This window comes from Geotrypetes seraphini, chromosome 13 (assembly GCF_902459505.1).
Source record: "Geotrypetes seraphini chromosome 13, aGeoSer1.1, whole genome shotgun sequence".
In the NCBI taxonomy this organism is placed as follows: Eukaryota; Metazoa; Chordata; class Amphibia; order Gymnophiona; family Dermophiidae; genus Geotrypetes; species Geotrypetes seraphini.
Window position 1 is genome coordinate 72,643,244 of NC_047096.1, and position 12,344 is coordinate 72,655,587.

Genomic DNA, 12,344 nt, shown 5'->3' on the forward strand with positions numbered 1-12,344 from the left:
GCATGTCAGAGGTGGCCATTTTGAGCCTTTAGTGATGATGTCATCAGGGCTGCTGGGAAACCAGTGTCAGTGGGCTGGATCTTTTGTTTGGGACATGAGTAGCAGGCTGGAAACCATAACCCCATTAGTAGAGACTGAATGAATTTCACTTTTGGTTGTGGTGCCGAAACTGGCCCAAGATCCTTTTTCTACCTGGTTTTGGTTTCAGACAAAAGGTTACAGCCATGATTTCATTTTTGGCTGAAACTAGCCATTTGTTTTCAGTGGTAAGCTGAAAATTTGTGCTTCGTCTTCACATCCTCTCCCTCCATTCTGAACAGGAGTTGCCTTCCCCCTTACCTACTTGTGAGTGCCTTCCTCAGACCTATCTTACAGCAGCCACTTTAAGAGTGGAGCTGACATGGACAATAGCAACAGGGGATCCCAATAGACCCTGGGGGAGAGGGGAAACTATTCTTTGCATTCTTCCTTTGTGTATGTAATGCGATTGTAAATAATATAATTATGATTTTGCATAGTAGTTTATATAGTAAATAGAGTGTTCTAAACAAATGCCTTTGCTACAAAAGTTCAGTCTGCAATTAGCCCTCACTCCAAATGTGGTGCCACATGCATTTTTGTGGATATCTTTTGTTTGATGAGTAAATCAAGGAAAATTTTTGTTCTTTACCTGCAATTAGGTCACTTTCTTTTCCAGAGATAAATAAAAAAAAAAAGATTTGACATTGATATGTGAACATTTCCTAAGAAAGAACTGAATATTTCATGGGGGTGTCCTAATTTTTCACATGACTGTATATCATGCTTGTCCTTAAACATCTTTCTAACTAAATACAAAACAGGCAAACATCTCAATGCTACTTTCTCTTTTTATGTGGATACACATAAAAAGCTGATAATAGTGATTTTTTTTTTTTTTTTACACATTCTCACAATGGCCCTGATTCAAAAGATATTTAACTACATCTGCATTGTTTTGGGAACCTAACATGCCAGACTTGTTGAGAAGACCTTATTTAAATGCTCTCCTACTTGTCAGCCTGTGCTTGCAGGTCCTGGGACTGAAGGTTAACCTCCTGTGGGTGACTGCGAGCTCTGATAATTCCCACTGGGCTTCACTGGTTCATATTCAAACAACCAAATGTTAGTTTTCAGTTTCAGATTCAGTTAAAACCAAGCCATAAGGTTTGGCTGCAGTTTTGGTTTCAGCTGAAAGTGTTTAGACAGCTTCAGTAGCAGTTTCGGTTGAAACCATAGCGGAAATGAGCGGCGCCCAGGGCGATGATGCTCCTCTCCCGTCTTTTCCCTGCCACGTGTGCACGCCCCTTCCCTGCCATTTTATCTTTGGTGCGAGCAAGCAGCCATGAACTTGCTGTTTGCATCGGCTTCAGCGCTCTGACGTCACTTCCTAGGCGTGGGTTCCAGAAGTGACATCAGAAAGAGCACTGAAGCCAACACGAGCAGCATGTTCAAGGTTGCTTACGCCAAAGTTAAAAAGGTATAGGGGGAGGGGAAGGGAAGGGATGCGCGGGGCAGGGGGAGGAAAGCAGGAGAGATGTCAGCGCTCTGAGGAAGACCGTGCCCGGGGTGGACTGCTCCTCCCCCGCACCCTCCTTACTACGCCACTGGTTGAAACTGAAATAGCAGGCTCTGTCAGCCTCTATCTAGCAGGTTATTCTGTCTAACCCTGCATAAGAATGCAATGTATTAACTTCTTGCTGGAAACTTCTAAATCATAATACTCGATTTGCAATTTTGCATCCTTTTATTTTAGAAAATTCTGCTTAATTTTAACAGGTTTCTCTGATGCTAATGCCTTTATCCAAACAATTAAAATATATACCAAGAAACCATCAAATATTTGAGCTCCTCCTGGTCTTGTTATCTTATGCTCATTTTTCACGATGATTCTTGAACGAACCTCAATTCTGCATGCCATATGAAAGGCAATTCTACGTGGGGGTGTTGAAAAGTTCTCAACCCAACCAAGAACAGAATGATATGGTTCAATCAATGATCTGAAACAATGTCAAAACATAGAAGTTAATTTCTGCAAATTGGCACTTAACGAAATAAGATAACACTCTTCAACTACAGTGGCAAAATAACACTCAGAATTTAGGAAGTTGGTTGGTTGGGCTGAGAACTTTTCAGCACTCCCCTAGTGCAACCTAGGTACCTAGCAGGGGAGTGGGGGGAAAAAAAGACAGTGCCCGAAAGCCCACAGTAGTTGGGCGGGGGGCCGTTTCCAGCATTTCCTAACAGCGAACTCATAACCTGATCTCTACTTCTCCTGCTCCCTTCTGATGTAACTTTCTACTTTCACAAGGGCAGGATGCAACAGAGAACAGGCCGTTAACTCAGTGGCAGACAGCTGAAGAAAACTGCTGCCACTGCCATTCTGGCACAGAAACAGGTTTTAAAAGGGGGGGGGGGGCATGATCATTATTACCCGGGGAAGGGCCATGACCCTTACTGCCTGGGGCCCAGATCCCTGTCAGTCCACTCCTGGTGCATAGGTAGCTTTATTCAACAGGCTCCTCTTACTGCATAACTTCTAGGTGCCTACTGAAGGTTCCCAGCTGTAGAACTGCCTACCTACAATGAGCTCAAGACATTTTTCTCCCTAAAAACGTGGTATAACATATTCCTGAGAAATCCGACAAAATTATTGCATTGGTTTCTGTTTACATTCAAAACCACTGTGTCACTTCTAGTGATCACCTTCAACTCAGAGGTACCCACTATTACTCCAGATGTTTGCCTGGGTTTCTCCTTCTTGGGTTCAGACTGCACCATTCCCTTGCAAAACCACATCTGAGAAAACCTTCCAGAGAAGACTCCTCTTTCACTGACCCAACTGGGAAAGAATCCAATTTAACATGAGACATCCACCGCAGAACGGTAGGACAAATTCCTAAAAGGGTTCATTAGAAAATCAAGCACTTTATCTCAGCCACTTCAAGAAGGTCTTGCCTGGAACTTGGCCACCAACAGTTTGTCCTGAAAAAAGGTTTCAAATGAGCAGGTTACTTGTGTTGGTAGGTAGGATCACACTTACAGGGCCTCCCTGAGGCTCATCATTCCTGACCCTGGTGTCCAGCTGCTGCTTCTGGACTTCTCCTCCTGAGTTCTGCCCCACTAACCTGCTGGGGTGGGTGATTTCTGAAGCAGCCACACTTTTGTCCCATCTGGTGTTGGGAGAGTCCCACTTCCAAGCACCAGCTTGCATATCTGCCTTAGTGAAACCTGCAGAGGAGTGACAGAAGGCAACAGATGAGATGGGCACCAAAAGTCCAATTTTAATGCCAGAAAATAGGGAGTGGGGGGGGGGGGAACAATGTACAAAAAAGCAAAATGCAGCTTCTAGACCGCTTTTTTAAACTAGAAAGGAAATCAACAGAGAGGGGTTAAGAAGCCCCCCCCCCCTTCTCCGCAGCTCCTTTCCCTTTGCTACAGGAAAATGTGTCGATGCAGCAAAAAGACCGCAGTATAAGGAGAAGGGGGTGGGGGGTTGGCGAGAATTCAGACAGTGTCGGTGTAACCCCCCCCTCCCACCTCCCTCACCAATTCCCCAAACAAACGTGCTACAAGCAGCGGCCACAGGTCGTGCCTGTCTCTTTTTCCTTTCCCTCCTATCCATCCATGAATTGGTGGAAGAGACATAACTGAAGTCAACGTACCTGAATGGGGGATGAAGTAGATGAAAGCTGTTAACACCCAGGACTGCATAGGGCTCATGTTTGCCTCATAATCCTCCCCCCCTTCCCGGCGGGCTGGAGTCGCACTAACCGCTCCGGGGACGCAGCAAGTCGCTGCTCCGAGGCGCCGACGTGTTGCCTCGAGCGCTTGGCATCGAGGCCGCTCTTCTGCCACTACGCAGTGGGGGGAAAATGCGGGAAAACGCGGAGGCTGCGGTCAGGGCTGGAAGGGGCTGCGCGCGGGAGCGGGGACCGCCGCCGCCAGCTTCATCCTCGCAGCCTCTCAGATCTGCAGTAGAGTGAGAGGAAGGCGCGCGAGGGGAGCTGGTGACACGTGAGTCCGCCCCAGGGCCCGCCTCCCCTCCTCGCGCTTCCAGGCACCCATCTTCCTTCAGTCCTATCCCCCCCACCACCACCACCAGCTGCTGCATCCTAGAGAAACTCATCCGTGCCCCCTGCCAATCTGTCCTCCTGGTTACCCAGGAAATTTTTTTTTTTTTTAAAGCCAATACACAAAACTGCACGAATCTCACTTCTTAATACGTCTATCAGCCTTTCCGTTTCTGAGATTGACTTGAATTTGAAGTGGTGAGGGGGAATTCATTAGGTCATATGTATAAAATGGAAAGAGTAATAGCAAAAGAGCCAGGATACATTGGGAAATTTCAAGAGGTGTGGGAGCCATTGACAACATTGTGTAATGATTAGTTGTTACTTTTCCCTTCATTCTTAAAGTTCATTTTTCAGGGAGGGGGAGATTTTAAGTATAACATCTTATATAAAGTACTGTAATTTAATTGCTTATTATGAAGGGGTGGAAAGGGAGGGTGATAAGATTTTATGATTGGTATTATTGCTGAATATTAAGTGATATTCTCAATATGCAAAAATGTTTATGTATTATCATACTTATTGTATGTATACAAATGAATAAAGATTTACAAAAAAAAGTGGTGGGGGGGGGGGGAGGAGGAGGAGGAAAGAAGTCAGACTGGATAATAGCAAGCATCCTGCTGTGGTGCTCCTTGGCATTTGATGCTGCCTGTTCAATGGGTTCCTTGTTTCTAAGCAGCAGACACATTTCTGTCCTTAGCAGCCTGAATGTTTGATGGTTACCAACTTTGCTAGCGATGTTACTGTCCTCATTAAAATGTACAAGAACAGAGGATACCATCGGGAGCAACATCCAGAGCAAAGGTGTGGTTTGAGGGGGGGGAGGGAGATTTCCCCCGGTTCTACCAAGGATGCTTATCGGGCTGTTGTACCTCAGCTTCCACACAAATGGATATGTGGGGTGGGGGGGAAGAAAGAGAAAAAAAAAGACTGAACACATGCTCTTCTTGTGTACCTATTAAGGGAAGCTTGCTCTTGCCTTAGTCTTAATCCAGTAATTTATCCTATTAAGTGACAGAAATTTTATGGGGAAGATGGGCTTCAGCCCTACCTTTGCTAGCTTCACCCACAAAACCTATTTCTCTTTTTTTGTTCTCAATTTTTATCTGCCTCCCTCCCCCCAAAAAGTCCACAGCTTTCAGAACACTTAATAAGGGATTGAAATACTTTTACCAGATCTCTCCCCATCAGCATCTAGACCTTGACTATCCTTCATTTGGAAGAGCAACAGGCAGAAAACTTAGGACAGGATGATTTTCAGCTTCTTTCTGTCAAGATCACTCTCAGCTTGCTATTCATGGGTCCCTCACAAAAGTTTAAAGCGTTTGGAGAGCTGCATATCTGTCTAAGATTGTAGGCAAAACCATAGACAACCTTGTGTTTGCAATGTTAGTCTTTTGGTGTTGGATAGCCCTGACAGCAGCAAAACTAATAGAGGCTAATGGTCCATTATAGACTAACAGATTTACCAAGGTATGAGCTGTGGCGGATAGAAATCCACTTTGGCACATGCCTTTTATCTTCAGACTCTCATACATCAATAAACTGACTCAACTAAAACGTGCCATCAGCCTCTTTGCATTTTATAGTATCAGTGTCACAATCCAACATTGAACATTTTTGAGCCAGGCCCACTATAGTTTGTTTAGGTTTGCTTGTTTTTTTAACTTTACTTTTATTTGATTTTTCTCAACTATTATATAATTGTCAGTTCCACTTACAATACAGGCAGACAAGTGTCCTGGGCTTCTTCACTACAAGGGACCTCTAAACCTGCTTAAAGTCCGTTGTTGGGTTTGTGTGGGGAGCCCTCCCAAATTTCTGGCCAGAGCCCCAACCTATTTAAAATGGAGCTTAGTAAAAGGAGCCCTTAGTTTTGTTTACCACCCCTTTTCTAATAATTATTTGATTTTTTTTGGCTCCGCCATACATTGGGTGGAAGATTTCAGCATATTTTCTACAATGACATCCAGATTTTTTTTTTTGGACACTGATCCCCAAGGTGGACCCTAGCATTTGGTATCTAGAATTTAGTATCACAGATGCATGGTTTTGCAATTCTCAAAACTGTGAATTTGTGTCTGAAGAGATAATATGCTTCTTTACAGAACAAAAATGTTATAAAATATACAGAGAGTTGAGATAAAGACCTTAGCCTCATTGTTTCTTTGCAAATGGATGTACACAAAATCAACCCCTTACCTCTTAAGTGCTAAAGAGCTCATAATTGAAAGAGAAAAAAAGGTCCAAAAATCAGCCTAAGTCGGCACTTGGATGAACATTGTCAAATTACATCCAAATGCTGATCAGTGGCGTACCATGGGGGAGGGGGTGGTCCGCTCCAGGTGCACAGCTGGCCACCCACTGGGGAATAGGCTGCCACTGCCGCCATCGGGAACAAACCGGCGCAAAGTTCTCCCTCCCTGCTTTTCTTCCCTGCGGGGCCAACCAACTCTCGCCAGCCGATGTCAATTCTGACATCGGAGAGGACATTCTGGGCCAGCCAATTGCTGCCTGGCTGGCCCGGAACGTCCTCTCTGACGTTAGAATTGACATCGGGCAGTGAGAGTTGGTCGGTCCCGTGGGGAAGAAAAGCAGGGAGGGAGAACTCGGCGCCAGCCTGTTCCCGATGGCGGTGGTGGCAGCAGCATGTTTTCCTATGGCGGTGGCATTGAGGGGGGCAGGGAGAAAGAAAGAAAGGGTGCAGGGTGAAACAAAGAAAGAGAAAAAAAATGGGGCACGGAGAGAGAGAAAGACAGACAGAGAAAGAAAGGGGGCATAGAGAGAGAAAGAAAGAAGGGGGCAAGGTGAAAGAAAGAAAGGTGGCACGGAGAGAAAGAAAGACAGATAGAGAAAGAAAGGGGGCATGGAGAGAGAAAGAAAGAAGGGGCAGGGTGAAACAAAGAAAGATGGTTGCAACTGAAGCCATTCAGGCGGGGTTCCCTGATTAGAAAAACCTTAACAATCATTATAGTTTGGAGTTTCTGTGTTTTCAGACAGATTTCTTGGGTCACCAGGCTGCCCAGTGGTACAAAGTGTTAAGTGGATTTAATAAAAAGAAATTAAAAACTGGTTTAAGAGATATTTGGAGCATTGAGATTAAGCATGAAATTACTGCATCTCAATGGCCACGAATTTGGTCTTGGAGGATGAAATGTACGGTGTCAGCATCTATGAGACAAACTTGGTTTTTTCTGTTGCATAGAGCATTGTGGACCCCTGTTAGGTTACAAAAATTAGATAGCTCTTTGTCTAATAGATGTTGGCATTGTCATCTGGAAGCAGGAACTTTAGAACATTTATTATTTCATTGCCCATTTATTATGAATTTTTGGAAATCAATTTGGGACCAAATTAATAATTTATTAGATAACCCAGTGGCATAATCCTATGATACTGTGATATTTGGTATGGAAATGAGAGCAAAAAGTCAGATTGCTGTGAATAATAATAAATTACTACTTATAATGACTGGTGTTGCCATTCAGCAAATTACATATAATTGGAAGGATTGGAGATTAAATTATAACTTCTGGTGGAACTCTTTATTCCATATTTATAAAATGGAAAGGTTTATTGCATTGCAACGGGGTTACTTTAAGAAGTTTCAGGATGTGTGGAAACCATTAACAAAGTATTGTAAAGATTAATTTGAAATTGTTTCCCTTATACTTATCGATTTAAGGTGTAGGGAGGGGGGATTTTATTATTACATGTTTTATATGATGATGGAATATAAGGGTGGGTGGGATAGGAAAGGGGAAGGGATATGTTTTTATGTAATATATCAATGATTGTAAGTGAGGAAGTAAATGTTAATCTGAATGAATATTTTTAACACTTAATGTAATTTTGAAAATGAATAAAGAATATTTAAAAAAAAAAAAAAAAAAGAAGAAGGGCGGAAAGAGCTGTCTGGGGTATCACATTGATCTGTAACCAGACCCAAGAGCTAGAGATGGGATAGAAAAAAAGCACATGAGAATGGTCCCTGACCAAAGCCTGAGAAGTGGAAGGAGAATCCAAATTGAGCTCTTTCAGAACAGCAGCAATAAAAAGGAGCACAGAACCTTGCTTAAAAGGTGTGCAGATAAAAGGATCAGCACCCAAATCCGGACTCTCAGGGTGGCTGAGGTCCAATACTGAAGCAGTGTCATGCATAATATTTGAATGGTAACTACTGCAATCAAGGTCTACCAGCGCCAGATGAGAGGGTTCAAGAACAGGAAGCTCAGCTATCAGCACAACAGGCTGAGAAAAAATCTGATGCATCCACTGGCTGTGTCATACGAGCAGGGACTGAAGAATATGCTTTCCAGAGAAGCCTAAAAAAAATCCAGTGAAAAGGCACACCCAGCAACCATGGCAAGGCTCTGTTAAGGCACACATGCCATGTCCATAAAGTCCCCAGACTCGGAACGCAGGCATTTTGCACCAGACTCCAGAAAGGCCTCTGGGTAAGATTTTTTCCACAAGACATGGACCCAGGCCAGCTCCCCAGCCCTAGAGTACCTGTAGGAGACAATGTCCAAAGCTCACGCTCCCTCCCCCAGCGTGCTATGGCATGCGGTACACGGTTGCTGATCCAGCACCAATCTGGCACAATCAATGCACACATCCAGCATATTAGGGGCTGGAGAGTCCATCCCAAATGATTTATAAACAAATCAAGGGGAATTGGAGGCAGAAATAAAAGTTTGAAAAAAAGAATTGATGAAAATCCAAGATGGCCACCGTCAGTGAATTTGCACCAAAAATGGCAAAAATAAACAAAACCCAAAAATAAAAAAATAGTGATTTGGGGTCTGGGGAGGTGGGGGACCTGAGCCCTACCCTCACTGACTGTGAAAAATGACTTTTTAAGCATTCAGCAAGCCACCTCCGAAGTTCTCATAGGAAATAATGGAAGTGTACTCACAGTTCTGCAGTGCTATACCTGTCACCAATTTTCTGCCTTAGAAACTTCTCCAAATGATGAGAGGTGAAGATCTTCAGACTGCCAGTCAGCTGGACACCAACTATGACCTCCACCCCCCATGGATCCTTGCCACGCAGTCGGGGGCGGGAAAGGCAGCTTGCGCCTTGAAACCCAGGTGGGTTTTATTCCAGATGTATACAACCTGTGCTTAAAATTTGTGACAAGGTCACCGGGAAAAGAAAACTCCCAGGGTAAGGGGCCCCGAGTATAGGAAGGGTGTCACACAGGAAACTAGCTCCACAGATCCACCAGAGTTTCTCTGTGAAGCAGCAGTCCGGCACAACTGTACTGTGCCCTTTCCTTTGACAGGGGACCACCTGGAAGGGGTCTCAAGGCACTGGCCCCCTCCCTCCTTCCTGGCGGTGCGTTAGTTTCCAAAGTAATTTGCTCAAGCCGGCCGAGCCTGCCTGCATTCGCATGTGTCTGGGGGCAGAAGCTTCTCCTCTGACACAACGTCCAGTTGTGTCAGAGAAGCTTCCGCCCACAGATGCATGCGACTGCAGGCAGGCTTGGTCGGCTTGAGCAAGTTACTTTGGAAAGTAACTTAAAACGCACCAGAAAGGTAAGGGGGAGGGAGGGAGATTCTCAGGCCGTGTGAGGGGTGCTGAAGGACGGTGAGGTGGCGAGAGGGAATGGTGGTGGTGGAAAAGAAAGGAACAGATGCTGAAAGGGAGGGGAGAGGAAAAGACACTGAAAGGCAATGGGGAACAGAGAGTGGGGAGATGATGCTGAAGGGAAATGGGGAAGAGAGAGTGGGCAGAAGACGCTGAAGGGAAATGGGGAACAGAGAGTGGGGAGAAGACGTTGGAAGGGAAGAAGACAGAGATGCCAGACTATGGGGGGAGTGGAGGGAAGAAGATGGGTGCCAGACCAATTGGGGGGGGGGGAGTGAAGGGAGAGGCACAGTAACAGAGCAAATGGAAGATGCAGAGAGAAGACAGACAGTGGATGGAAGGAATTGAATAAGAAGATGAGGAAAGCAGAAACCAGACAAAGGTAGAAAAAAATTTCTATTTATTTCTTTATTTTTTTGCTTTAGCATAAAGTAGTATATTAGTTGTGTTGATACAAATTTATAAAGAAAGCCCGGCCAGCTGAACATCTTTCTCTAGTTCAGCAGCCAGAACTTTGATTTATAAGGAAGGAATAAGCTAAATATTGCAGTAGTGAGGCTTGTATGGATGCTGCGAGGATAGTAGTCGCAGGGACGGGGCGGGGACAGTGGTCACGGGAATGGGGCGGTGGTTGCGGGGACACATTTTTCCCCGTGCCATTCTCTATCTGGAAGGGACGTAACAAAATTAGGCATTCTAAGACTTAGCAAGATAAACATACTAACCTGAGAGGTTTGATTACAGTTTGTGCACAAATCTGTCAGTAGAAGACTAAGCCACTGCACTGTGCTGAGTGAACAAGGGCAGCAAAAGTAGCATACCTCAGTATTAGGAGTCAAAAGAGTGCTCTTCCAGATGGAGACATAGGGTAGGAAAGGTGAGACCATGCAGAAGGCCTGTTTTTCCTTTTCTTGTAAAGGGAAGAATGGAATTTTTTCTTAAGAATCTTGGGCCCATTTCACATCGGCACCACCAGCTATATAAATGGATAGAAATTCATAGCTGGACTTTAGAAATCACACTAAATTGTCCTCGTTGTTTCTTGTATAAACCATAATTTCTAAGAGATTAATATATACACAAATGGAGCTTGTGTGGCGTTGTGATTTATTATTTTTTTGAAGGCCAAATAGTTACAGCACATGAGCAGTTGCCTCCTCCTCCATGCGCTCTAGATCTGCTACCCTAAGCTTTCTTTTATAACAAGCCAGGAGTTAAGAGCTAAACAGATCTCTTTACATGAGCTAGCGTAATACATTTGCATGGGAGCCTACACAAGCTTAGCTTATAACCTTTAAAACAATTTTACTCATTCATAAATAACTAAATAAACCCACACACCACAACAAAACTCCAGTCTTCTCCGAGTATAACACAGCTGCTACAATTGTAGCTGCAATAGTTATTGCCACAAAAAGCAAAGAATAGCCCAAACCCCCCCGTGTCCCCATCATCTGACTGGTGATAAGCACAGCTGTCTTTATAGAAGTGTCTTAAATTAAAACCCTAAAGTTCTTCACGTGATGTTAACTTTATCAAATAGACTTGGACTCACAATCAATAGTCCATTCACCACTATTCCCAAGTATTTAAATTATTCATTCATCTCTTTACCATATTTCTTCTTACTTTTTTCCTTTCTGTCCCAGACCTCAGCAACACCGCTCGAATACTCTCATAGCGGTAAGCTTCACGTGTTATATCGTCACTGGTTCACCTATTATAGGCATTAAATTTCTTATTTTCTTAATATATTTATAGTTGTGCTTTCAATTTTTAAATATTCTTAAAATTCTGCTTAAATACTTAAGTTCTATTTTCTTTAACTATCTTTTAATCTAATTAGCCATATGATGTGGGAAGATTGGACCCGACATGTTTCGCATTCTTGCTTTATCAAGGATCCTTCCCTGGGCCATCCTGTCGTCATCCGACCATTTCACTTTCAATGTGTCAAGATCACAAGTCTGGGAGAGAAAGGAAAAAAGTAAGAAGGAATATGGTAAAGAGATGAATAAGTAATTTAAATACTTAGGAATAGTGGTGAATGGACTATTAAATTAAAACCCAACACACAGAAATCTGGAATGCATTCACGATTAGACCTTTCAGTGTCTTGCTCTAGTTAGTTAAACGCCATCAACTCATGCTCAAGTCCTAGTGACTTGATGAATTACAGATCTAAAATGAGATTGGTTTTGTGCTAGTCCGGTAAGGTCCTCCAGGGTCATCCCCACGGTTGTCTTGCTCTACTACTGTGGAATTCGATCTATCTGCATTTAGGGACACTTTTACTAAACTGCAGTCAAATTTGTAGTTAGTGACTTTATGCAGGATTTTACTGCACAGTAACTGCATCTTAACATGGAACCTACTGGGGGCACTTCCACACTTCTAACGTGGATCGTGTATTAACTTTTAGATTAATATGTGGTACCTGCTCCCAATTAAATGCAGGGTTACTTAGTACCTCCTGTTTAGGAGGCAGTAAATGGTCCCTCCCTCCCCTTTAAATCTATATTAGGCGGTTAACATGGTGTAAGCGCAGTGCCCCTCTCCACCCATACCATGTCCTCTGACAAAACACAATTAAAGCGTGAATTCCCACATGCTAACCGCAAAAATACCGCAAAGCCCCTTAATATAGTTCTGGGCCAG

The 12,344-nt window shown here is 43.8% G+C and overlaps 1 protein-coding gene across 3 annotated transcripts in view; it reads right to left on the reverse strand.

The window, feature by feature from the left end:
• The window catches only part of ADAM11 (ADAM metallopeptidase domain 11), a 103,088-nt gene extending 99,018 nt beyond the window's left edge, over positions 1-4,070 (reverse strand). The window contains exons 1-2 of one of the 3 annotated variants that reach the window (XM_033917931.1): positions 3,684-3,918; positions 3,062-3,249 (exon numbers count right to left, since the gene is read on the reverse strand). In XM_033917931.1, coding sequence (XP_033773822.1) covers positions 3,062-3,249; positions 3,684-3,741 — 246 coding nt within the window. In that variant the 5' untranslated portion in view covers positions 3,742-3,918. Of the gene's footprint in view, positions 1-3,061; positions 3,250-3,683 lie in introns of all 3 variants that reach the window. The other 2 variants (XM_033917929.1, XM_033917930.1) reach the window with 2 other exon arrangements.
• Between the last annotated feature and the right edge of the window lie 8,274 nt (positions 4,071-12,344).